General features: G+C 47.8%; 1 protein-coding gene across 1 annotated transcript in view; it reads left to right on the plus strand.

Annotated features, from left to right (window-relative positions):
* The window catches only part of OVCH1 (ovochymase 1), a 69,816-nt gene that overhangs the window by 11,766 nt on the left and 30,405 nt on the right, over positions 1 to 27,645 (plus strand). The window contains 11 exon segments of the mRNA XM_060244441.1: positions 631 to 803; positions 2,684 to 2,779; positions 4,402 to 4,553; positions 6,902 to 7,094; positions 9,555 to 9,681; positions 12,365 to 12,498; positions 14,622 to 14,762; positions 15,901 to 16,031; positions 16,403 to 16,496; positions 23,850 to 23,978; positions 27,302 to 27,370. Coding sequence (XP_060100424.1) covers positions 631 to 803; positions 2,684 to 2,779; positions 4,402 to 4,553; positions 6,902 to 7,094; positions 9,555 to 9,681; positions 12,365 to 12,498; positions 14,622 to 14,762; positions 15,901 to 16,031; positions 16,403 to 16,496; positions 23,850 to 23,978; positions 27,302 to 27,370 — 1,439 coding nt within the window.

Here is a 27,645-nt window from a genome sequence, read left to right on the forward strand (position 1 = left end):
GGGCGGCCGGACCTAGCTAGATCCCACCTTCATCGCCAGTGTAATGTACTGGGAGACGAGTCGTGGTGGAAGCTTATTCTTTATTCGCTGGTACATTACAGAACTGACTGACGCGGCCGGGTCCGCTAATTTATACATGCATCCCGGAACATCCCCTTCGCTGGCCAGCCCAATCCTGGCCAGTTAAACTTCCCGCCCTTGGTCTGGATTGGCGGGGCTTTTCCCGCGCAGCGCACGGCGACCTGAGTGCGCCCTCAGGTCGCGCGGCGCTTGCGCTGAGTCCGATACTCTACAGGGGGGGACAGGGTACAAGTACCTTTAATATTTCCCTAACAGAGGTAAAAAACCCCAACTTGGTGGGAGGCAAGTTTTTGGCAGGAAAATGGGCTGAGAGAAAAAGAGTTGAATCTCTCACCATTAAATTGCAGCTTTTAAATTGAGGAATATAGTCATGGGATTACAAGTAAAGTGTAGCTCTGCTCTCAGCAGGCTCTCTCCTGAGTCAGCTGTCTAGGATGATTTTGACTGGGGATGCAGGGGATTAAGCCAACTAATGTGCCCTTTCCACAGCCCTGCCAACTGAGCTACAATTTTTCTCCCTTCTTGCTGACTTGGTGCTTTGATTAGCAGGGAACTTGTGAAGAACTTGATTGTGACTGTTGGAGAATATGACCTCAGAAGGACAGATAAAGGCGAACAAAACATTCCTGTCTCAAAAGTCATTCTCCACCCTGCGTTCAGCAGATTTGGGTATATGAATTCAGATATAGCTCTTCTGTATCTGAAATACAGAGTAAAATATGGTAAGAGGACTCAATCAATGGTAACTGCTGATAGGAAGAGGACTGGGGGAATATTTATATCCTGTGATTCTCCTCAGACTCAAGGCTGCTTGTGTGGTATCTTTTGCTTCTTGTAATTCCACGACCTGCTGAGGAGATTCCTATAACCTGAAAGAGTCAGCTTCGTGTAGTGGTTAAGAGCAGCAGACTCTGCTCTGGAGAGCCCACTCCTCCTTCACATGCAGCCAGCTGGGTGATCTTGGGCCAGTCACAGTTCTCTCAGAACTCTCTCAGCCCCACCTACCTCACAAGTACTTTTTGTGGGGAGAGCCAGTGTAGTGCAGCAGTTAAGAGCTGTGGACTCTGCTCTAGAGAACTGGGTTTGATTACCCACTCCTCCTCCACATGCAACCAGCTGGGTGACCTTGGGCCAGCCACTGTTCTCTCAGAGCTCTCTCAGTCCTCACAAAGTAGTCAGTCAGCATTTTTTCTCCAGGCTAGTTTGGCAAGGGATCATGGAGGTTTTTGCCATCTTCTGGGCATGGAACAAGGGCCACTGGGGATATATGTGGTAGTGGAGGGAGGTGTTTGTGAAGTTCCTGCATTGCGTAGGGGGTTGGACTAGATGACCCTGGAGGTTCCTGCCAGCTCTATGATTCTAAGGTGCCTGTTGCAGGGAGAGGAAGGGAAGGCAGTTGTAAGCTGCTTTGAGATTCTTAGGATAAAGGTAAGCGGGGTATAAAAACCCACTCTTTCACTACATAGAAGAGAGAATTCTGTCATGTGCATCTTCTCTTTCCTGGGAGCACTGTGACGGGAAACCCACATCTGCTAACAAAAGATTCCCTTCTGTGTCTCTTTGAGGTACAGAATTCTCGGCAGTAAAGCTCATACCACTCATATCACTCTCAGGTCAGATATATTTGCTTTTTTTTGTCTTTTGTAGTTTGTTGGTAAAGATCCTTAAAATTCCTTAGAATATACCTAACCCATTTCACATAACTACAATTCCCAGGTTTCTTGAGGAGAGGGAGTGAGTATTAAGGTCCCGTTAGGTCCATAGTACAGATATGTCCTACATGCAGGAATATTTCCCAAGACTCCACAGGCAATATCACACTGCCTCTTTGCAGGTGGTGCTTTTTGTGGTGGTGCCCAAAGGCTGAGACAGCAAATGGGGCCATTCCTTAGTAGGCATTGCTGTGATATAGGCAGGTGGATCTAACAAGATGGAATGGGTCCAGAGGAGGGCAATGAAGATGGTGAGGGGTCTGGAGACCAAGTCCTATGAGGAAAGGTTGAAGGAGCTGGGGATGTTTAGCCTGGAGAGGAGGCGACTGAGAGGTGATGTTATCACCATCTTCAAGTACTTGAAGGGCTGTCATATAGAGGATGGGGTGGAATTGTTTTCTGTGGCCCCAGAAGGTAGGACCAGAACCAATGGGTTGAGATTAAATCAAAAGAGTCTCCGGCTCAACATTAGGAAGAACTTCCTGACTGTTAGAGCAATTTCTCAGTGGAACAGGCTTCCTCGGGAGATGGTGGGCTCTCCTTCCTTGGGAGATTTTTAAACAGAGGCTAGATGGCCATCTGACAGCAATAAGACCCTGTGAATTTAGGGAGAGGTATTTGTGAGTTTCCTGCATTGTTGGACTAGATGACCCTGGAGGTCCCTTCCAACTCTATGATTCTGAGATGTAGGACTTTGGAAAGAACCAACTTAAAAACTCCCTATGTACATTTTAAGAATGTAAAGCTGAAATTGTAACCTGGAGAACAGGCAGTTTTCATTTCACTTGATTCTGCATGGAAAGATACATAACACTGTTCAAGAATTATTTTCAAAATACCTTTTAAAAATGTTATTAGAAAGTTGCTTAATGTGCTTCCCTTCATTTTAGGGCCTGAAGTTCAGCCAATCTGTCTTCCCCACAAAGAAGACACATTTGAAGTAGGGATGCTCTGTGTGGTGAGTGGGTGGGGCAAGGTCTCTGAAGGTAAGCCCACAACAAGCTTCTGCTTTCAAGTACCACGGTGATAGCAATTGGGCAACATTATTATTATTATTAGCTTATTTATATTCCGCCCAGTCCCCCGTAGGGGCTCAGGGCAGAGCACAACATAATAATAAAATCACAATAAAATCATATAATAATAAAAGTAAATTTCAATCTGTAAAAGAGCACCGCTATAGCATAAGTTCATACTTTGGGGCAAGTGCTGTCAAGTCACATCCGACTTGTGGTGACCTCAGAGGGTTTTCAGGGCAAGAGCCTAATGGAGATGGCTTGCCTTATCCTACCTCTGTGCAGCAACCCTAACTTCCTTGGTGGTCTCCCATCCAAATACTAGCCAGGGCTGACCCTCCTTAGTTTCCAAGATCTGATGAGATAGCCTGGGCCATCTAGGCCAGCCTGATCTCTAGAACAATCCAGGCTGCATACTGATATTGCATATAACCACAGTTAGGGGAAAATATGCACAAACCTTGATTTTGCTGACCTCAGATGTGTGCCTCGGTCTACCTTCCCCCGACATTCTTGTGCTGCAAGTCATAGTTTAAAAACTGACTATGTACGATGTACAAATGCATGAATTAATGAGACTTAGTTCTGTGTTCATACCAGTAAGCAGGATCCTTAACCAGAGTTTAATCAGACAGTTTGTGGAGGGACAGCTAACTAGGGAAGGACACAAACTTGTAACTTGGACCCTGTAAATCCATCCTCACCAAACAGGGAGGACAGTTAGAGACAGGCCCAGTGCCAGAGTTCCTGGTGCCATAGGCCCCACCCCCATCTTGGGCAGACCCAGGAAGTCAAGAGCAGTGGGGCGGGGCATGCTTTCCTCTGAGCCGGCCTTCCTTTGCAAGGGAAGGCGGGCTTGGAGGAGAGAGCATGCTGATGTGCCACCCAGCCATTCTTGACCTCCCAGCAAGAGAAGGCAGGCTCAGAGGAGAGCACATGCTGACACGTCACCCTGCTGCTCTCGGTTTCCTGGGTCTGTGCAAACCCAGAAACCGAGAGTAGTGGGATAGGGGGAAGGGGTGCCCAGCAGCGCCCCTGTAGGCCAGGTGGTGCCCTAGGTGGCCACCTCCCTGGCCTACTCCTATATACCAGCCCTGGGTAGAGGAGAGTCCACTGGAGATTTCCTTGTGAGTTTGGTGTCTAGCATGCCGGAGGGCCATTCTACCACTTCATGAACCTCACAAACTGAACCAGTTCATTTGACAGCAGAACGTTTGTGATTGTTTGTGGTTCACAAACCAAGCATGACACAAACTGAACCACATTTTCCTGGTTCGTGTCCATTCCTAGAGCTAATTCTGGTTAAGCTGTGCTCTTGAATTTGTAACTGGAGTTGGTGTTTGACTAAAATTTTCAGCAAGACAAGGGAAGAGTGAGGCGCTAGGTGGGTGCAGAAACCTAGTAACAACCTGTGTGTGTGTGTGTTTGTCCTTAACCATGGTCAAGGATATTAGAGTGGTTGGAATCTTGGTGTGACCCAACAGAGAGAGTCTCATGTTAAAATACAGCTAGGGAACAGCTGGGTGTTGTTCCATTTTGAGGCTCCTTGAAAAAAAACCTTCAGATGTTGCTTTGGTTTGTTCCCCTTGCAGCTGGTGCTCTGTCCAATATACTACAGGAAGTGGCTCTGCCCATCCTTGATAGCAGAAGTTGCAGTGAGCTGTTGGAAACATTGAATTTGCCTCCAATGGGGAGCTCTGTGCTGTGTGCTGGCTTTCCTGATGGCAGAAAGGATGCATGCCAGGTAGGGAACGGGACCATATAAGACCAGAACAGAAAACTGTTAAGTGCAAGTGTGGAATTATAGCAGATCATTTGCTTATTAGGCCACACACCCTGATGTAGCCAATCCTCCAAGAGCTTACAAGACTCTTTTTTGTAAGCTCTTTAAGAATTGGCTACATCAGGGGTGTGTGGCCTAATATGCAAAGGAGTTCCTGCTAGAACTCCACCCCTGGTTAAGTGCATATCTGAAAAGTAGTTTCCTTTGATCCCAAGCAGATTTCTGTCCCTGGATTACTGGAGGCATACTTGCTACAGGAAAGTAACAATGTGGACTGCAGAGTCTTGTGCATTAATCCTGTGTAATACTCCCTCTAAGTTGTGGAGCCTTGTGAGCAAAAATTCTGCTTTGTGAGCTATTGGCATTAAAGTTGTGAGTGAGCGATTTGGCTACTGCATAAATTAGTGTGCTCTGGGGCCATCCTTCCTGAGCTAAGACAAAAATGTGTGAGCCGAAGGCTTAACAATGGTGAGCTAGCTCACACTAACTCAGCTTAGAGGAAACACTGATCCTATGGCAGTTCCTGTTGGTAGTGTGAACTGGATTGAGATCATCAGTGTGAATCAAATTGCTCTGCAGGGCTGGCTGGACAGCAGGGCTGAGATGATGAAATAACTTTAGTTTGAGGATTCAAGAGTGCCGTCTAATGATATGCTATGCCTCAGCTTTCTTTCCCTCAGCTAAACGAATCCATGTAACCATCCTTGGCCTTCATATCTGTATGTGGTGGAAGATTTTGTATGTGGAGAGAGATTCCAATGCTACATAAATACTAGGGGTGGAATTCTAGCAGGAGCTTCTTTGCATATTAGGCCACACACCCCTGATGTAGCCAGTCCTCCAAGAGCTTACAAGGCTCTTTTTTGTAAGCTCTTGGAGGATTGGCTACATCAGGGGTGTGTGGCCTAACATGCAAAGGAGCTCCTGCTAGAATTCCACCCCTGATAAATACAGTGAAAGCCAGTATGATGGGAAGAGGCATTTAACTGTTTACTTCCCCCCAGTGGGGTCCCAGAGCAGCTTATGATGTTCTCATCTTCTTCATTTTATCAGGCGTGTGACAGGCATTCAGTCCATCTCTCTTCTAGGGTTTTTTCCAGGCCGCTCCTCTTTTCTGTTCCTGACATTAATTCTTGCAATGTTTTATTGTTTCCAAACTGTCCTGAAGATTCTTGGGGGTTCCTTGGAAACTACCTCAGTGGAAAGATGCATGATACACACTCTCGGCCTAACCTATCTCATGCAGGGTTGGAATTTCAGCAGGAGCTCTTTTGCATATTAGACAACACCCCCCTGATGTAGCCAGTCCTCCAATAGCTTACAAAAAGAGCCTTGTAAGCTCTTGGAGGATTGGCTACATCTGGGGTGTGTGGCCTAATATGCAAAGGAGCTCCTGCTAGAATTCCCCCTGCCCCCCGATCTCATGGATTTGCTGTGAGGGTAAAAAGGAGAGAATGATGTCAGCTGCTTTGGATCCCCATTGGGGTGAAAGGCAGGATTGAAATCACATAACTAATAGAAGACCTGGTCCCCTGAAAGGAAGCTCTTTCACATATACTGTGCAACACCTAGAGGTCAAGGAGGAACTTAATGCAGGCTTACTCTGAAGTAAGCATGCTTAGAATTGGGACCTCAGTCAGCCTCTGAGCACTGATCCATAGGTAGGCGACTATTTTTGCTGTATGTGAAGTGGGAAAAGAGGGGGAAATAGGTAGGCTTGCAAGCTTTTCACCACCACCACCACCACCACCACCAGAGAGGTTGCTGAGAGACCTAAAGCAAGGAAAGAGAGTGCAAGAGCTGTGGGAGCCACTGGAAGGAGGGATGCAATTAAAGAGGGTGGTGCAGAGTTTCCCTTTCATTTCATAGCTCTTGTAGGAGCTGTATTTACTCACCTTGGTGCCAAGGAAAAAAGAGAGATGCAGAATGATGCAAATGGTGGTCAGTGATTTATATGGTACATGTGTGTTTCCTTCTCCCACTAGTGCCAAAAAAATAATTCCCTAACTTTTCCCTATCCTGGTCATATGGGGACTGTTATTCCCAGCTTTTGTTTTTGAAAAAGTCTCTTTCTAGCATGATCATGTTGTAAAGTGTGCGTGTATATATATATGTGCAAAGACAATATTAAGAGTTTCAGTAAAGATGCTTGTGTAATATTTGTTCATGTCTTGCGGCTCTCAAACATCTGATGCTTATTCTGTGTGGCTCTTATATTAAAGCAGGTTTGGCCACCCCTGCTCTGAATTCTGAGGCAGTTTTCTGAATGAGATGAATAGCTTGTCTTTCCCTGTCCTCTCTTATATCAGGGTGATTCTGGAGGCCCACTAGCATGCAGGAAACCCAGCGGCATCTGGACTCTGGCTGGTGTCACATCTTGGGGGATTGGGTGTGCGAGAGGCTGGCTGGCTGGCGAGAGAAGCCCTGGAGGCAGAGGCTCCCCAGGCGTCTTTGCTAATGTTGCTGAGCTGCAAGACTTTGTAGCTCAGAATATGGCCATTAGTGAGTATCTTCCTGTCTTTTTTAACCAGTAAATATCTAAAAGTGATGTGTCACCCCTCCCATCTGCGGATCGCTAAACAGATTGTTCTGAAAACTTCAGGGATCCCCTCCCCAGGTTTGCAGAAAAATCTGAAATCACAAATAAAACGCAGAAGAAGGTTTAAATTGCCAAACCAAACAGCACAAAAGGAGGAAGCCGTGCAAGGAATCAGAGAGAAAAGTGAAAAGCTAACGACTCGAAGGCTGCAACCCCAGTACTTAGGGTAAATAAATATAATGTACTTCAATCCAGTTATGCCATGAAACGGCTCAGTATAGTTAGCGGTCTGTTGCCAAAACTCATGGGGACACCAGAGATCATCATTGGATACCCACAGGAGCTCTAAGAAAAGAATAGATCTCTGCTGTAAAGACTTTAGCTCTGCTGTGGTTCTATTTATAACTGGATTGAAGTACATTGTTTTTATTTACCCTAAGTGTTGGGGTTTCAACCTTCAAGTCAACATAGGTGGAAATGTTGAGCTGTATGTTGTTCAGCCTTTATAAGTATTGTAATTGGTATTTTTTGAAAATAATTGCACACACATTTTTATACAGAGTCACACTTTATTGTTGCATTGGCAATACACATTTATTCTTAGTAATTTTGGCCATGAGCTTTTTGCTTTTCTCTCTGCCCCAAACAAAACAGCATGAACTGGGCACCCTCAGACAACACATTTACCTGTAATGGTGGGTGCAGAATGGTGGGTGGTGCTGGGTGCAGAGGCTCTCTGGGCTTATCCACAGTGGCACTAGATGGAACTGATACGGGGATCAGAACAGATCTCAGGCACTGCCACTGCTGTGGCTGGATGGTGAAGCTGGCCAGGCTTGGTGGGTCTTGTGGGCTCCCATGTGTATATGCATTCTCTTTTTTGCTTATTCAACTTTTTCCAGTATTGTGGCATTACAGAGAATCCCTTCTCCAAAAATAAATCACAGATCTCTTGTTTTTTTTCTCACCCATTGCCTTTTTTGTTTTGTTCTTTCCCTCTGTTAGCATTGCCAGGAACCCAGACTTCTTGTTACATATAAGTTCAGTGTAACTTACCTTGAAAGTGTTGTGTTAGTCCCTTTGGTTCCAACTGTTGTGAAAGAAGAAAAGGGTCTTCAGGAGAAAGTGACCCCATTCCGTGTCCTTTTTGTCAGTGGAAATGGCTGCAGGGAGGCCTGTTTGCTGCTTCCTTCAGCTCCAGGCTCACCCCATGGCCATTTCCATTCTAGAATCAACCCAGAAGGGAAGCCTCAAGTCCCTCCTTCTCCTTTCCAGCATTTGGAGCCAACACAACGTGTCAGAGTCACATTGATGCTATGTGTGGCATCAAGTTGAGTCGGGTATCTGTATCCCAGTTCATGTCACACTCATGATTATTCTGGCCCTTAGAGGTGAGAATTGCACCAGGGTTCTCGTAACTCACAGCTCAGGTGGTTTTTTTTAAAGCCGTGGTGCTAAATTTCTGTGGCAATGAATGCAGCAACTCTGACATTGCTTTTGCTGCAGTGCTGCTGTATCCATTAGATTACAGCCTGTGTAGGCTTCACTGCAGCTAGATTCCCTCTTTAAACCGAGAGGGTTTTGCTTATGTCGTCAGGGTAGTGTGGGAGGAGGGGATGTGTAGCAGAGGCAGCTCCTCTTCTTGTGATTTTTCTAATTGCAGATGAGAAGCCATGATCTGGCAAATCCCTTCCTCTAACATAATACTGGCATAAGTTAGAAAACCACTGCATTGGCCCTCAGGCAGCATGCTGGATGGCCAATCAGAACATCACCAGTCTGTCCCAAGTTGCCAACCATATAGAATTCTGAATGACCCAAAGGAGCATTTCTTACATCCAGGGCTTCTTAAAATTTAAATCAGGAATGCAGTTCTGGCTGTCTTGGTATCAGGGGGTGTGGCCTAATATGCATATGAGTTCCTGCTGGGCTTTTCAATACAAACTGTGTGAAACAATGGTGATGTCAGGGATGTGGTCTAATATGCAAATGAGTTCATGCTGGGCTTTTTCTATTAAAAAAAGCCCTGCTTACATCTGCCCCAACACCAGAGGTACATTTCTTACCCCTAGAATCATAGAGTTGGAAGGGACCTCCAGGGCCATCTAGTCCAACCCCCTACACAATGCAGGAACTTCACAAATACCTCCCCCCTCCACATACATCCTCAATGTTTAGAGCGATGCAAAGCAACAAAACACTTTGGGTTACACTGATGCTAAGTGTGACATCAGGTTGGGCATCTGTGTCCCAGCTCTTATAACACATATGGTCTATTTTGGTTTACCCTAACACCACATTTCTAAATGGAGTTATACTGTTCTAGGTCCATTGAAATCAGTGGGTTTAGAAGGGTGTGCTTCTGCTTAGGACAAAGCTATGAGAATACTTTCAAGTAAGACTCCCTTTCTTTTCTTGCCTAGTACTTGAGCCAAGCCACTCACTGCCCACCAGTCTGGAAGACTGCAGCTCCCATGGAATGTCAATATTTGGAGAAAGGGGCCACATTCGGCACCCACGCCTCATGGGGGATCATTATCTTGATAACAGGTATCTGTTGAGTTCTAGGAAATCCATCTTGTTGTCAGAATCCATACTATTTATTCTGCTATAACCTTGTGATTATTTCAGGTTTTTGTATTGTATTATCTGAACTCTGTAATATCATGTCCTTGGGGAATGGTTGGGAAGCGACATAAAAGCACCCTTTTGTGAATTGATCTGTGAACACCATCTCACAAATTACTCCTCCACACACCATCTGGGGGAAAGGAGAGATGCATCCTTCCAGATAACACCTTGTGACTTATTTGAGTTATATCCTGCTCTGTTTACATTAGAGAGTAACTGCTTTTCAGCTGTTTATGCTAGATGGGTTAATTAAGGGGGAGTTGGGGACTGGGGTTATTTAGGACTACCTGTATCAATTACTTTCATTCCTAGCAGTGCTTCTGCAATAAGAAGGGTTATGTACTGAAGCAACTCAATAAAGCTTCACCTATATTTCTGTAGAGGAAATCTGATTGTTACTTGACAAACCTCATACTTGTATAGGAGGTATTTGTAGAAAAAAAAAAGGTTGCCAGATATGCTGGTTGCCTTGTGTCACCAGTACCTTCTGAAATGAAAAGAAGGTGAGTAAAGAAATACAGTAGAGATTGTTTAGCAAGATCTCTTGCCCTGTTTTGTCAAAATGCCACATGCTCTTCTTTCAATGGTATGTTGTAACCCTGTTCTTAGCATAAAACTGCCAGTTACCTCTGTAAACACGGGGTTCCAAATACATGCACTGGGTAATGTTAATGTGGGAATGGGGGCAAAGGAAACTCAGCATAACACCCCTCTTCTAGGGGTGGGGTCAGACTCTGAGGTAGAACATCTGCTTGGCATGTTGCACCTTTAAGACCAACAAAGTTTTATTCAGAATGTAAGCTTTCGTATGCTTGCATACTTCTTCAGATGAGGGGATAGGAATGCATATGAAAGCTTACATTCTGAATAAAACTTTGTTGGTCTTAAAGGTGAAACTTGATTTCTACTTTGTTCTACTGCTTCAGACCAACACAGCTGCCCACTTGGATCTATCGGTTTGGCATACAGAAGGTCCCAAGTTCAGTCCCTGGCATCTCCTGTTTAAAAGACCAGGTAGATGTCAAAGACTTCTACCTGACACCCTGGGGATCTCCACTTGTGACTGGAGTAGACCAATGATCCAATTCAGTATAAGGAAACTTTGTGCATTCTGCAGGCTGCACCCCCATCTCACTCCAAGTCAGGCTTGCTTCTGATTCCAGGAAGGCAGACAAGGAGGAAGCTGTTGGAGAGAATTTATAGAGATAAGCCGGGAGGGAGGGTTAGGCACATACTCCATCCTATCCAATTTTCCCTTCAATTGCTCCCCTGAGTTAGCATTAATCTGCCAAATGCTGTTTTAGGAACCACCTGCTTGCTGGGGTAATTTAGTGCTCCCCTTCATGATATCGTAAATCCTTATTGCATCCCATAGCCAATCCGCATCGCCTGTTTGCTGCTAGCAGCTGCCTATCAGAAGATATAACTAATTGATTTACACCCACTGAGGTACATTTTCAGCTACCTGCTGTGGAGTAAACCTTGCAGTCCAAGAAGCCTGATTGCTATTACTGTTATGCATTTACTCTGTCCATTTTTTGTCTACTTGTGCTAATTTTTTTAACATCCTTCCCAACAAGTCTGTGATAGAAAAGATGCATGGGCTAGGAGTTTACACAAAGGAAAAGAGAAAAAAATGTGTTCATTTGTACTCATGTATAAAAATATTCTACTTGTAGCCACTTTATTTCTTCCTGTTGACCTGCAAACACCTTCATGTTGACTTTTTATACAGAGAGTGATTAAAATGTGGAATACATGGCCAGAGGATGTAGTGATGCCCACAGATTAGATTAATTAATTCATTCATTTTTTATCAAATTTATATCCCACCCTTCCCTAATGGGCTCAGGGCAGCTAACAATAGTTAAAAATCACATAGAATATTAAAAACAATATACAGTAAAATCAATTCCACACATTTCTAACCATAAAATCCAAGATGCACGTCGATGTTTCTGAGTATCTGTATTTGTCCAATGGGATTGACAGTGCTGTGGGGCATTTGCTGCCTCTCCTTAACTGTTGAAGGCAAGCTTAAATAGTTTGGTCTTAACAGGCCTGGCAGAACTGTGGCAGGTCCCATAGGGCCCTGATGTTTTCGGGGAGGGCATTCCACAGAGTGGAGGCTATTGTCGAAAATGCTCTGGCTCTAGTAGATAATCAAACTTCTTTCAGTTCCGGGGGTTTGTGGAGGGTGTCTATTAAAGACTACTAGTCATGGTGTCTGAGGGGAACCTCCGCATTCAGAGGCCCTAAACCTCTGAATCCCAGAGCCAGGAGGCAACATCAGGGGAAGGCCTTAGCCTCCATGTCCTGTTGTTGACTGTTAGGAGGAATTGGTTGGCTGCTGTGTGAGACAGGATGCTGGACTAGATGGACCACTGGTCTGATCCAGCAGGGCTCTTCTTTTATGCAGAAAATTTTGTGAATTAGTCCAAAAGCTTGAAAATGAAATGGAGGCTTGGCTTAGCAATGAATGCAAGGCATTTATTCCTGGCAAAAGGGTCGGTGACTGTTCAGAACTTGTGTGATGTGCTAACGGAGCAATGCCTTGGCCTCTGTCCTTGGTGCTGATGCCTCTTGGCTTGTCTGCTTGCAGCCTCTGCGTCTGGAATATAACTGTGCTGGAAGATAGATTCATGCTCGTGCAGTTTATCAAAGTAGACATAGAAGATCAGGTTGGATGTGACCATGACTCCGTGACTTTTCATTCAAGCGAGGGGAAATTAATTGGTATGTAAAATGTTTCTCTTCCAGCCTTCCACAGTTAGGGCATAATAACAGATGGATTCTAGATTAGAATCCTCTAACTATATACGTTATGTAGTGCATTCTGATAATAAAAGGAATTTGGGGTAGATGCTGATAAAATGCCTACACAAGAATATTAGAGCACTTCACATTCAGTCAGTTTCTGCTAATCTTGGACTTTACATGTGAATGCTCTTACATGTGTATGGTAAGAGCTCATTGCTTCTAAATCCCACTTTGGATTTCAGGTTTTGTTATGGAAAAATTGGTATCGTCTCAGAATAACTTTCCTGTAATGTTCCTTGGGATATTAAATTGCCTTTCAGGCTTGCTGTTTGAAGCAGCAAGCTGGAACACCTATTCATGGACCATTTACTTTCCATTCTGGATGTGGCTAGGTGCAAAAGATGCAAGAGATCATCCATGCTGCATGCTCCTGTGTTTCACACCTGACTTCCATGTGGGATAGTGCCATGGGAAAATGACTCAGACGTGCCTGGATATAGAATCATAGAGTTGGAAGGGATCTCCAGGGTCATCTAGTCCAACCCCCTGCACAATGCAGGAAACTCACAAATACCTCCCCCTAAATTCACAGGGTCTTCATTGCTGTCTGTCTGTCTGTAAATGTTTGTTTATATGTGTTTGTAAATGGGGGAGGGGGCTTGCTGGGAAGATTTCCCCACTCCTTATATATATAGTTCAGCAGCAATCCCCAATAAGGAGCCCATTAATGTGTGTTTTGATGCCACTTGCATCTTCATCTTTTCCCCAAAGCAAAGATTCCAGGAGGTGCTTAAGAAAGACTCCTTGGGGTCTTCATTTGGAAATAGCTGCCTCTGCCAAAGGAGAGCATTTGCCTCAGAACATTTCAATGTTTTCTAATAGGCCTCTGTGGCAGTCATTTTGTGATTGGTCTCATCTCCCATGGGAACCATTTTGTGGTGATGCCCACTATCCTTTCCCAAAATTCCAGTAATGCCCATGACTTCCACAAAGCTGAGGACCCCTGAAGTACAGCTGTACTACAAACATTAACTGTAATTAAGTTTACATGAGTTCTTCCTTGTCAAAAGCCAATGTGGGCAGCAGAAGGGGCTGATGTGAGAATCATGTGACTTCTGAAACAAATGTTCTTCCCTAACTCCAAAGAGCTCAAGGCAGTGTGATTGCCACTTCCCCTCATATATGAACTTTATCCATATGACAATCCTGTTAAGCTGAAAGACAGCTACCAATCCAAGGTCATCTGCTGAACTTTGTTACTAAGCATGGGCATCCTCTGTATCCATTGAGACATTGCTTCTGTCATGAGCCCTGATGAGGAGGAGCTGGAAGGGCTAACAGACCTAGAAGAGTTGCCAGCCAGTTCCTCGGCTGAACAAACAGCAGCTGGCTCATCAATCACTCTCCAGGCACCAGTGTCAGCTGTTGACAATCAGTCTCCTCCTCCCATCTCAAGAGTTCAAAGCAGGCTCCGGAAAGAACTTTCAGAGCAAAGACATGAGGCATGCCAATGCTTCATATCTCTCAGCCCTGAGTTCTAGCAGAGTCACTGCCACCCAGGGCACAGGCTGACTCCCATATAGCCCCCATCCAGGACCTGGTAATCTTGTGGAAGCAACAAGTCTATTCTCTGGCTTGCATCCACACTCCTTCCTGATCTGCTTGATTTCCTTGGCACCCTGACCTTTTGGCTTTTGGACATTTACTTCTGATTCCAGTTTGTGATTCTGCATTGGTGACTTGGTTCCTGCTTGACATCCTGGACTTTGACCTTGGACTGGCTTTGGACGCCTGCCTGCCTGAACCCTGAGAACGTGACAGCTTCCCTTGTGGAACCTTGAATGGTCTTATGTGTGATCTAACCAGGAGTTCTTAGATGTCACCGGGGCTCATTTTGTAGCAGGAGCTCCTTTGCATATTAGACCACACCCCCTGATGTAGCCAATCCTCCAAGAGCTTACAGGGCTATACCAGGGGTCTGTGGCCTAACATGCAAAGGAGCTCCTGTTACAAAATGAGCCCAGGATGTCACCAATGGCCTGAACTGAGTTCTCTGTATGTAAATCTTCAGCTTTTTGAACCCCATTCTTTTTATTTAGGTAAAGTCTGTGGTCATGTGTTACCCTCCCCTCTGCTGATAGACTCTAACCGAGCAACAGTCACTTTTGTGTCTGACAGTAGCTAGACTGGGGGCGGCTTTGAGTTCCTTTTCACTGCTGTGCATAAGGCTTCTGAAGCAGGTAACTGCACTCAGGCATTGATGCTTCTCTACTTCTTTCTTTCTGGGAGAAAACTGTCCCTCCCAGGCCTTCTTTCCTGCGTGCGTGCATGTGTGTATCTATATGTTTTTGATTGCTTTTCCTAAATATTTATATATACATTTTAAATTCATTTTAAAGCTTTTAAATTTTTCATTGCCTTGATGTTCACCACTTCGGGAGTCATTTCAGTGGAAAAGAGGCATACAAATGTTTAAAATAAACACATGTCTCAATCATAAGACATGGAGGAGAACCTAGGGAGCAAGCTTCAGTTGTCTGCATGTTCTGCTGCTTCTGGAAGTATCCTACTTCCCTGTGAGTTGACTTCCCAACCTTTAATATTCCTAGAAAATGCCTAGAATATGCCAAGAAAAACAAGTGGCTGCTGTTGCATATGTATGAAATTGCAGCCACGGGTAAGAACATAAGAGAAGCCATGCTGGATCAGGCCGATGGCCCATCCAGTCCAACACTCTGTGTCACACAGTGGCCAAAAAACCAGGTGCCATCAGGAGGTCCACCAGTGGGGCCAGGATACCAAAAGCCCTCCCATTGTCTCTCCCCCCCCCCCCATGCACCAAGAATACAGAGCATCACTGCTCCAGACAGAGAGTTCCATCATGTTGCAGGGCTGGAATGCTAAGCAAGGATTCGAGGTGCTTTAAATTTTCAGTAGGTTTCGTGTGTTGTTGGCAGAGTGGTCTGAGCATTCTGTTTCCAGCTGTGCTTACTTTAAGATCCTGGAGCTGCTGCAGTTCAGGCCTGCCTGGAAATAACACTCCCCAGTAAATCTCCCTTTAGCAAGGCATGTTGCTACTACTACCCATGTTCCAGGAATCAGCCTGCCTGGTTTTTATGTCTCTGTCTTAAGAAATGCGATGCAAGCAGGACTAACCCAGGGCCACCTGATGCCTCTGATCTGAATGTGGTGCCTCTTAGAGTTAACACTTAGTAAGAGGCAATTTGCCACCTTCTAATGAAACCTCAAATGATTTCGTCCCATGCTGCTCTGCCTCCATGGTGAGGCTGGTCCTGAATGAATAATTTTACATGGGCATCTATAAAAGAGAGACATGCCTGAAGTGAGTGCTTCTAATTCACTCATCCTGTTTGATAGGTTCCGGCTGTGGCAGTGTCGCAATGCTGGTGGAAGAGGGGAAGATTGACACAGCTAATTACCCTGGCTTGTATCCCAGCCACACCAAATGCCATTGGCTCATTGAAGCCCCCGTGGATCATGCCATAAAGGTAGTGGTAGCCACGTCTGTCCATTGCTGCAGAAATAACAAAGCAGCATTGTGATACCTTAAACCAATTTATCAAAGCATAAACTTTTGTGGACTAGAGCGTGCTTCGTGGGATATGTCAATAAATCTGTTTAAGGCAGATTTCTGGCCTGTTGTAAAGGCAATGAGGGATAGTAACCAGGTGGTCAGTACCTAGTTTGGGAAGGGAATACAATAAAATTGTCCCGAAACATCAGCGTGATTCAGCCATGATATGCAACAAAAAATTATGAGCCCTAATGCCAAATTCTCCCTTTGCTCATTGCTGCACTTATGACACTGTGTAAATTGAGGATGACCTTTGGTGGTGGAAACTGTGTTGTTCCCTTACAGTTGGAATTTGAGGACTTTGCTGTGGAAGTCAGCCAGGACTGTATTTATGATGCCATCACTGTGTTTGGAGATACAGAAGAGGAACACCGACTAGGTAGTAATTCATTCAGCTTGATGGAATCTAGTGGATACGGGCAACCCCCCCACACCGTTCAAGGATTATATATGGTGCCAGTCCCTACCCCTGGCATTCCCAAATACTGATGCTAGAATAATGTAACTGGTGCAGCAAAACATATAGCAAATCTAAAAAAAGTCAGCTACTAAGAACAAGGTGGGGGTTGATCAAATCATATCTTTTAGCATACTTTTGTATATTGCCTTTCTGTTGTTGCATTCAAGGCATAATACTTACAATATAATACAATATCAAAGGAAAAGGTGACAGAAAGCAAAGGGGCAAGCAAGCAAATAACTCTTTATGTAACAATCAAGTAATAAAGTGGCTAGTTTACCTGAAAACCATTGAAGAAGAAATATCAAACAATTTCAGATATATTTGAAAGCTCCATTGAATCCTTTAAAAGTTGCCAATGCACAAGTGCAGAGCCCCTGGGTAACAGCCTAGAGATCCAACAACTGAAAATTAATATTTGGAGTACACTAGTGCCACTAAGAAATGCAAAGAACCAATTACAAATTGAAACTACCAGAGAATAATATGTATGACCTGAGGTCTAGTAAAAAGCTTGCTGCATTTCAGCCTTGGATCATTTTCAGCATCTGGTTATAGGACCTCAGTTCCCTAACAGCATTGGTAGAATTATATGCTCAATTCATGGATAGCAACAAAACATTCATGTGCTTATGTAAGGATATGAGTTCTAGGAAAGCAAAACAGGTGGATCTTCTTCGTGGTCTCTGTGCATTCACACATATGGGTAATCCGCAGGATTGGCCCCGACCTCGGAGAGTTCAAAGCAATCTTGATCGTAGATCTGGCGCGCCTCCCACTTGTCCTGGGAGGAGACAGCTACTGCGCATGCCTGGACAAGGGGGAGGTGCTTAGCCACTCAGTTTCTTCCTTACCGCCGACCGGATCGCACCTTCCTCGTTGATCTCCAACTTCTTCATTGCAATCTCAAACAACTACCTTCTCTTCGCTTCAATTCTTCATCTTCTACTTCTCCTGGTATCGTATAAAAAAAAAAAAAAAAAAAAAAGCCTCCTCTTACTATCTTTCTGGACTTTCCCCCTCCCTCCCCCCCCCCCTCCCGGGCGGATGGAAGGAAGGGACAAGATAATCTTTAAACGCTGTACCAGCTGCTCCTCAAAAATCCCCTCGTCCGACGGCCACTCTCTTTGCTTGTTCTGCCTTGGAGAGGCACACCGTCCAGACTCCTGCGTGCACTGCAGCCAATTTGGCAAACAGGCCCGCAAGAACCGCGCCGCGAGACTCAAGAGCCACCTCATGGAAACCTCACTCCGACCGGCCATGCCGCGTGGCGGACAACAACAACCCGCGCCATCTTCCCCACACCTCGTGGGAGAGGCGCAGTCGGCAGCTTCCGTGGCACAGACTCCCTGTAAGCCTAAGACCGGCAAGCACTCTAAGAAGTCGGACGACCCCAAAAAGCGTCGCCGCTCCGCTTCCGCCCACTCGGACCCGACGGGCAGCACTAGCTCAAAAAAGCATAAGACCCGCCCTCTCGACTCGGCCTCGAACCCGACCACCAAACCGAAGGCCTCGAACCCGACCGCCACTGCCTCCGGATCGATGCCGAAGACTCCGACGTCGAAGTCGACGGCAACACCGTCAATCACTCCGTTGGAAATCATCCGCATCTCATCAAAGTCGCCGTCCATTCCGAATTCCCCACCAGACCAGCTGCTGGATACGCACTCTACCGCATCCGTTAGGACCCACACTCTCGACCCCACTAAATTCGTAGATCTCTCACAGCCGATAGACGCCCACGCGCTCACCAGAGAACCCTCGACCCCGAGAGATCCCCTGACTAGACCTCGATCTCACAGTCGCAAACGCACCAGGTCCCGCAGTCGCCGACACACCAGGTCCCGCAGTCGCCGCCGTACCAGGTCCCGCAGCCGCCGCCGCACCAGGTCCCGCAGTCGCCGCCGCACCAGGTCCCGCAGCCGCCGGCGCTCTCGCAGCCACCGCAGGGGGAGACACTACTATTACTCTCCATCGAGATCTAGGTCTCCATCCCCACGGCACCGAAGACGGCACCGACGATCACCATCCCATGATCGCCATTACCACAGCTACCAAGAGTCTCCGCGCTACCGAGATCGCACACACAGACTCCAAACTGCTTCGATCGAATCGCTTCACCATGACGACCCTACGGACCTCGGCGCCGAACCGAAGCTCCCGTCACCACTAGAATCCCTACACACGGCTCCCAAGACAACACAGCCCGACCTACCTCAAGGAACCGACGACGGATCCGAGGAGGAACTCTCCGACTCCGACCACTCTTCGGGTTCGGACCTACAATCCCCAGACTCCGACATAGCCAAGCCAGCAGACTTATCACCGTCTGAAAGCCCAAGATCCTACCTCGACCTGGTAGCAAACATGGCAAGCTCGCTAAATCTAAAGCTCAATACGGACGCCCCCAGAGTCTCGGACGTCGTTTTTGATCTAGTCCACGCGGATCTTCCATCCAGCTCTTCTCTCCCAATGCTCCCCGTTCTACTAGAAACACTCAAAGAAGCATGGGACAAACCGGCATCGGTACCGCCAACATCCAAGAGGGTTGAAGCGCTGTACAAGATACACGCACCTGATTCCAAGTTCCTGTTCACCCACCCGGCTCCGAACTCGATCATTGTACATTCGTCCTCGAAGTCGAAGCAGACTAGACACCCGGTACCACCAGAACGGGAGGGCAAAAAACTCGACACCATCGGAAGAAAGATTTACGCCCTCACTACAGCCACAACCAAAATCCTCAACTACATGGCATGCTTCTCCGCATACACCCACAACCTGACCACCTCCCTCGCCGCATTGGTACCATCCCTGCCCGAGGCATCCCAAAAGTCAGCCACCACGACCCTGCAGGAGATGGCCAGAGTAACCAAACAGCAAATCAACACTGCCCGTCACGCTGCACAGTGTTCCTCCAGAACCTTGGCCTCAGCCATAGCACTCCGCAGACACGCGTGGCTCAGGTCCTCCTCCCTCCAACCAGACATCAAATACAAAGTTGAAGATTTGCCCTTTGATGGCCTTGGCCTGTTTAGCTCCTCTACAGATGACATCCTCACATCTGTAGACGATGGCAGGAAGAGGGCAAGACGACTGGGAGTCTCCCAACCTCTGACCCAAACCAATCGACAAAGGAACTGGAGGTCCAACCAATACAAAGGGAACAGATCCCCACGACAACAGGAACCATGGAAGCGCAAACCACCGCAGTCCAAGCCTTCCTTTCAACACAGACGCCAAACAACCAAGAAACCTTCAACCACATCCAAACCGTCTCTCTGACCTCCCTGCCCCGAGCCGTCCAGTCTCCCTCCATCAGCCAAACCCATCAACACGACTACAACCATTCTACACTGCCTGGAGGACCATAACATCCGACGCCTGGGTCCTCGCCATCATTCAAAGAGGCTACCTAATAGAGTTTACGTCCACTCCAAAGCACCACCGGTTCCTCACCACACCCCCGTCCGCACCCCTGCAGACGGAAATCGCGTCTCTGCTGGACAAGGGCGCGATAGAACCAGTCCCACCCCAATACCATCGCACCGGCTTCTACTCCCGGTACTTCCTGGTGCCAAAAAAGGACGGAGGACTCCGACCCATTCTCGACCTCCGCAAACTCAACCTACACATAACCTACAAGAAATTCCGTATGGTCACGCTTCAGGCAATCCTCCCGCTCATCCCAGAACGAGCATGGATGGCGTCCATAGACCTCCAGGACGCCTACTTCCACATTACAATCAACCATCATCACAGAAGATTCCTCAGGTTTGCCATAGGGAAGCAGCACTTCCAGTTCTGCTCCCTTCCCTTCGGTCTCTCCACAGCACCAAGGGTCTTCACCAAGTGCATGGCAGTAGTAGCAGCCACATTACGCCAGCAACAGATATCAATCTTCCCGTACATAGACGACTGGCTGATCGTCGCCCATTCCAGGGAGCAACTACAACTGGACGTCTCGACCACCCTCTCCACCCTGGCCACCTTAGGCCTCCTAGTCAACCTCTCAAAATCCAAACTAGTCCCTACCCAAAGGATCCAATTCATAGGAGCAGACATCTCCACCCTCTCACAAACGGCTTTCCTACCTCAGGACAGGGCACTCGCCATAATGTCACTGGCCAACACTATCATCGCCCAGCGTTCCCAAACAGCGCTCACCTTCCAGAGAATGTTAGGCCTCATGGCAGCAACCACAGCAGTTCTGCGGTTTGCGAAGCTGCACATGCGTCCCCTCCAAATGTGGTTCGTAAGAACTTTCCGCCCTCACACACAACATCAATCCACACTGCTCACCCTTCCACTACACATTGTACCATCCCTCAAATGGTGGACCAAGGAACATCACCTCTACAAGGGCATGCCATTCAAGCAGACACCGCCCTCGGTGATTGTAACCACAGATGCCTCCAACTGGGGATGGGGAGCCCACTTGGAAGACCTCACGGTGCAGGGCCAGTGGACAGACTACGAACGCTCTCTCCACATAAACTGCCTGGAGCTCATCGCAGTGCACAAGGCTTTGCGGTCCTTCCTCCCATCGCTAAGGAACCAGCACGTCCAGGTCACCTCCGACAACATCGCCACAGTCTTTTACATCAACAGGCAGGGCGGCACCGCCTCCGTCAGACTCTGCAAGAGAGCCCTAGCCCTGTGGCACTGGAGCATAAGCCAGGGCATCTTCCTCACGGCCGTACACCTACCAGGGGCCGAGAACACCCAGGCAGACGCCCTGAGCCGCCACTCCACCAACAACCATGAGTGGTCTATCAACAGCCGATACATCAGACAGATATTCAGCATCTTCGGACAACCGAAGATAGATGTATTTGCTTCACCGTCAAATGCCCAATGCACCCGCTTCTACATGAGAGGTCCTCCATCCCACCTCTCCAGGGGGGATGCCTTCATACAAACTTGGAAAGGAACACTCCACTACCTCTTTCCGCCCATTCCACTTATCACCAGAGTTCTACAGAAGATTCAGGTAGACCACACAAACTGCATCCTCATAACTCCATGGTGGCCGCGCCAACCCTGGTTTACGACCTTGCTGCTCCTGTCCAACAATACCTTCATCCAGCTCCCTCAAACACGGGATCTCCTCTCTCAACAGGGCGGCAGGGTCCTTCACCACAACCCGGCATCGCTCAAATTAACAGCCTGGAGAATCAGTTTCTAGACTTCCCTCCGGAGGTCCGTCAGGTCCTAGTGAACTCCAGAAAACCATCTACTAGGAAATCCTATCTATTTAAGTGGAAACGCTTCTCACACTATGCCTCACAGCACAACTTCGACCCCAACCTCGCCACTATACCTCAGGTACTAACTTACACCTTAACGCTATCCAGAGCGGGTCTGTCGTATTCTTCCCTGAAGGTACACCTGGCAGCCATCTCTGCCTTCCACCCCCGCATCGATGGCACAACGGTATTCTCTCACCACGCGACCAGAGCTTTCCTCAAGGGCATCATTCGCCTACACCCACCAATCAAACAAGTTCTACCCACCTGGAGCCTGTCCCTAGTCCTGAGCCAACTCATGAAACCACCCTTCGAGCCCATGGCCTCCATCCCACTACACCTGCTGTCATGGAAGACGGCACTACTTACGGCCCTCACCACAGGCAAGAGGGCCAGTGACATCTGCGCATTCAGAGCAGACCCACCGTATACGATATTTCATAACAGTACGGTGGTCCTCCGACCTGACCCGACCTTCCTACCCAAGGTCGTCTCTACCTTTCACCTAGGAAGACAGTCCACTATACCAGCCTTCTTCCAGCACCCCGCGGACGCGGGACAAAGGGCACTCCACAACTTGGATGCACGGAGAGCCCTAGCCTTCTACATAGACAGAACCCGCCAAATCCGTAAAGACCCTAGACTCTTTGTCACCTACGCTACCCATAATAAGGGCAGCAGAATATCTACCCAGAGACTCTCCAAATGGATTGTTGCTGCCATCGAACTCTGTTACCAGCTGGCAAAGCAACCAATCCCTCAACATATACGAGCCCACTCAACCAGAGCCGTGGCTACCTCGTCTGCCTTCATGAAAGGCATCCCTATAGAGGACATATGCGCTGCAGCCGTCTGGTCCTCCACATCTACCTTCGCCTCGCACTACGCTCTCGACGTCCGTGCCCGGCGAGATGCCTCCTTCGGACAAGCAGTGCTACGATCGATCTTCGACTAACCACTGTGAGTACCACTATCATTACGTTACGCTCTAACCCTTCATGTTCTTACAGGTCCAGCACCCACCTCCGAAGAAATGGCTCGCTAATCACCCATATGTGTGAATGCACAGAGACCACGAAGAAGATGGACAGGTTTCTTACCTGTAACTGGTGATCTTCGAGTGGTCATCTGTGCAATCACACAGACCCACCCAGCCTTCCCCGCTGCTGGAAGCTAGTAAGCACAGTTATTTCCACCTATCCGGCGGCGGGAAGAAACTGAGTGGCTAAGCACCTCCCCCTTGTCCAGGCATGCGCAGTAGCTGTCTCCTCCCAGGACAAGTGGGAGGCGCGCCAGATCTACGATCAAGATTGCTTTGAACTCTCCGAGGTCGGGGCCAATCCTGCGGATTACCCATATGTGTGATTGCACAGATGACCACTCGAAGATCACCAGTTACAGGTAAGAAACCTGTCCTTTCAACCTAACAGGCATGCAAAAGAAAGAACTGGAGGGGGGAGAACAATAATTAACATAATTATGCCAATATTCCACAATACCTTCTGTCCCAACCTCTAGAGATACTTGCCTGTGAAGAGACTGGTCAAAGGATTACTACTGATTTTGTAGCTCACTAGACTTCACAGTGTCTCCATTATGTTCCTGTAGAACACATTAGACTAGTGGTTCCACTCTTCCTCTCAGAGTTCTAAATGTGACATGTTAGCTTTGCGATGGTCATAAGAACATAAGAGAAGCCATGTTGGATCAGACCAATGGCCCATCCAGTCCAACACTCTGTGTCGGGGTAAATTAGTTTGAGAGGGGGATGATTTGCCCAAGGCTGCCTTTGTGAACTTGGTAGCTGAGATGGGCTTTGAACATGGTTCTCCTAAACCTTCACCGGCTTTCTGTAGTTAGTGGGAATGCTGGCCAGTAAGGCAGACAATGGAAGGACATGTTGCTTGGTGAAGGTATGATAAAGAACACAATAAGGATCTCAGGTCTTGAGGAAGGACCACTGTGGGGAAAAGTAAAGGAATGCTTTTGTTCTTTAATGGTGCTGATGTCTGTCTCCTTTCAGCTCTTCTTTGTGGTTTCTCAATTCCTCCCCCCATCTGGAGCTCTGGAAATATCTTGCTGATACACTTTCAGAGTGATGGAGAGAACAACTTTCGAGGATTCAAGGCCAGATTTACCTTTTCCCCCTCAGGTTGGTGAGGCAGCGCTGTCCATATGCTGTGACTCTTAGTCCAGAGGTCCCCAACCTTTTTGACACCAGGGACTGGTTTTGTGGAAGACAATTTTTCCACGGACCGGGGAGGGCAGGGAGATGGTTTCAGGATGATACAATTGTGCACTTTATTTCTATTAGTTTGGTGTGGTGGTTAAGTGTGCAAAATCGTATCTTGAAGAACCTGGTTTGATTCCCCACTCCTCCACTTGCAACTGCTGGAATGGCCTTGGGTTAGCCATAGCTCTCACGGAGTTGTCCTTCAAAGGGCAGCTTCTGGGAGAGCTCTCTCAGCCCCGCCCAACTCACAGGGTGTCTGTTGTGGGGGAGGAAGATAAAGGAGATTGTGAGCCACTCTGAGGCCGTTTTCGCACTAGCGTTTGCTCCGTCGTAGCGCCCCATTTACCTCCGGATCTTCTCTTGGATTTCGCACATCTTGCTCCGGCGCTGCGGTTTGCTCCGGCGCTACAGGGATTTTACGCCGGAGTATGTTTTTCAGCATGTTGCCGGAGTTTCCGAAAACCTCCGGATCCACTCCGGATCCACTCAGCGGAGTTTGCTGTGGGAAATCCATCCACGCCGGATCGACTGCTTTGTGGGCGGCACCCTCTCCCTTTCCGTCCTCCCACCCCATCCACCCCCTTGGCCAATCATCAGCCTTTCGCGGCGCTTCCCCAAAGTGCCGGCGCGGCCATTTTTTTTTTTAAACTTCACAGTTTTGCGTAATAGCGATATTTCGAAATTAACAAAGGGGAAAAAAAAAACCCTCCTGGAATAGTTGCGTTATTTCGCTGTTGCGTTATCCCCCGCCTCTTCTCCCTTTAGGGGCCCCAGTGGGGGGACCGCGGCAGCCCCCCCAGCAGGCCTTTTCCAGCCAGTTCGTTTCGGGTCTAGTTTGGGGAGGGCGAGCGGGAAGGAGGCGGTTTCAGCGGGCCGGCGGAGGGGCCCCGGCAGCTTCGACTCTCCCCAGCTCAAACCCCCCCACTTCACTTCCATTTGCGCCCCGCTTGACCCCGCCGGCTTCCCGCTGCCGCCGCCGCCTTGGCAAAGGGAGCCCAGCCGCCCAGAGACATTTGGCGGCGGCGGCGCTTCTCCATTGTTGGGGGGGGGGGGAATCTAGTGCCGGTGCGGGCCAAAGCGTTCATGTGTGTGTGTTAAAAACGGAATGCCTCCCTCAGCTGTGCCACCAGGATTTCTGGACCTGCACAAAATCGCCATGTATAAAATGGGAAGTTGGAGTCCTGCATTCTTCTCCCTGGCTACATTCCGCTCGGTTAGAAAATAGACGGAGCTCGCTCTTCACACCCGCCACAGAAGGGGAAGGAGAGAATGGGGCGGGGGGGGAGCTCTGGCAGCAGGAATCAGTCAGGTCCCCCGTTGCAAGCGCCAGCCGGGGAGGGGAAAGAAAGAGAGCGGAGGAAATCCCAGCTTCGCCACCCGGGAGGGAGCGAAGGGAAGAAGCTGCCACACACACACACACACAAACCCCTCGATTTCTCTCTCTTCGTTATTGCGATATTTCGCAAATTCAGAATTTGGGGGGGGATATAGTGCTAGGAATGCTTCTGTTAATACATAAAGGACTGTGGAGGACTCTACAGCTGCAGCCAATCCATGAGCAACAGCAGCACACGTGATGCGGTTTGTCCACGAAATGAAGGGGAGGGAACAGCTCGATGTTACGTTAGTACGTTAGTACGTCATTACGCAACCAGACTTGCGCTTAAAAAAAAAATGATTGACAGGGCATCGAACTCAAGCCGATGCCAGTGGGAAAACGATTTGAGCCGGGGCTTCAGGGAAGGCGACTCCGCAAAGAGTCACTAGTGGGAAAACGAAAAAAATGATCCGGAGATAATTGCGCCGGGGAATAAGGGGAGCAAACGCTAAGTGGGAAAACGGCCTGAGATTCGGAGTGGAGGGCAGGATATAAATCCAATGTATTATTATTATTATTACGTTGTAATATATAATGAAATAATTATACAACTCACGGCCCGGTTGCTAAGAGACCGTGGACCGGTACTGGTCCATGGACTGGGGATTGGGAACCCCTGTCTTAGTCCATTTATTTTGTTGGTGTTACCCTACTAAACAGTAACCCTCCCCCATATAAGGGCCTGTGGGAGAAGTCCCTGAGTCTAGCTAGCAGCCAACTTTGATTGGCCAGGCAACCCTGAATGTCCATTGGGGCAGGGACATTTTGGGGTATATGACCTAAGAGGAGATGCCCTGAAGCTGCGGCAGAAGATCCTGGGATGGATCATTTGGATTGTGTAGCATGGCTACCTTTGGGTGGTAAAATGTCTTTGAGGCTTAAGCTACGTTGCATGATTGCCATGGGAACTTGAGACTGTATGCTACCTGCGAGTTCCCTGTTAGAACTCACTTCTGAAGCTGAGAGGGAGGGCCTTCAGTCTCTCTCCCTGCACCTTTCTCCTTACCTGAAGCAGCCCTTGGGGGATTCATTTGCTTCATCCTGGAGGCGCACATACACTGAATACTTGCACATGCAGCCCCCTCTGTTGTTTCAGGTTGGGGAAAATGCCACAGGAGGGAAGACTGAAGCTCTCTTCCCCCCTTGTGTCAGCTCTGGGACGATCCTCAATTAAAGAAGACTTCCGGTGTTGTCAGAAAATTGTCTTTATTGATAGATAGAGCAGTAGCCCACACACAGATGTGTCAAAACTGGGTCGCCTGTGTGGTGACCAGTCTTATATACCTTATCTAAGGCCATTACTTAGCCCGCCTAAATTACAGTGCAAAAAACCCTCACAATGAGTATAACTTGTTTCCCACCAACTTCTCTCACATAGCAGGCAGTGAGCAGCAGTGCTGTCTCTCCAGACCAGATAGTGACCTTGAAGTACCGGTCTGCAGGGCATAAACAGTTACTTATGTCTGTTACAAAGTGCAAGCATTGTGCATCAAAGCAAAGCAGGCAGGCATCTTACAAACAGAATACATTGGATAGATATAATAAAATGGCAAGCGATCTTGACACCTTGTCATGGTCCTGACTGAATCAGCCCCCCAAGGCACTTCAGAATTGAGTTCCTGCAGGAAAGGCCACAATTGCTGTATGACTGCAGGTCCCTGTGGAGGTCACATGGTAGACGTAGTGTGGACCTGGGCTGAGCAGCTTTGGGGGCTCATGGCATCCCCCTCTCCTCCATGCTGACTGTTGCTGACCATGAATAAAGTTGGGGGCTGGAAGGCAGTAAAGAAGGGAATGGAAGGAAAGAAGAGAACAACTGCTTCTTGCTGAGAACTGAATAGAAACCCTCATTTATCTCCTGCAGAAAACACCCAAGCTGAATTTGCAGGGCCGGTGTTTGTACAAGCATCCATTCCAAAGCAGGTACCTGCAGGTAAGCAAGTGTCATCCAACAAACATCCCCTTTCATGAATATCCTAAGATGAAAGGGCAGCGGTGTCTACAGAGAGAAGGCTGTCTATTTAATCTAGCATGAATAGTTGGAGCGGCAGACTCCTGGGTGTTTGCGCTCATGCATGAGGTTGACAAGGGTCTTGCTTCCATCTGTTTGTAATGTTAGCGGCCAAGCCTGTCTTGGCTCTCATTCTAAGTTTTCTCCATTATAGATGCTTCTCTTCTCTGCTAGCGAATCTTGCCAGAGAAATTTTT

This window comes from Heteronotia binoei, chromosome 8 (assembly GCF_032191835.1).
Source record: "Heteronotia binoei isolate CCM8104 ecotype False Entrance Well chromosome 8, APGP_CSIRO_Hbin_v1, whole genome shotgun sequence".
Lineage (NCBI taxonomy): Eukaryota > Metazoa > Chordata > Lepidosauria > Squamata > Gekkonidae > Heteronotia > Heteronotia binoei.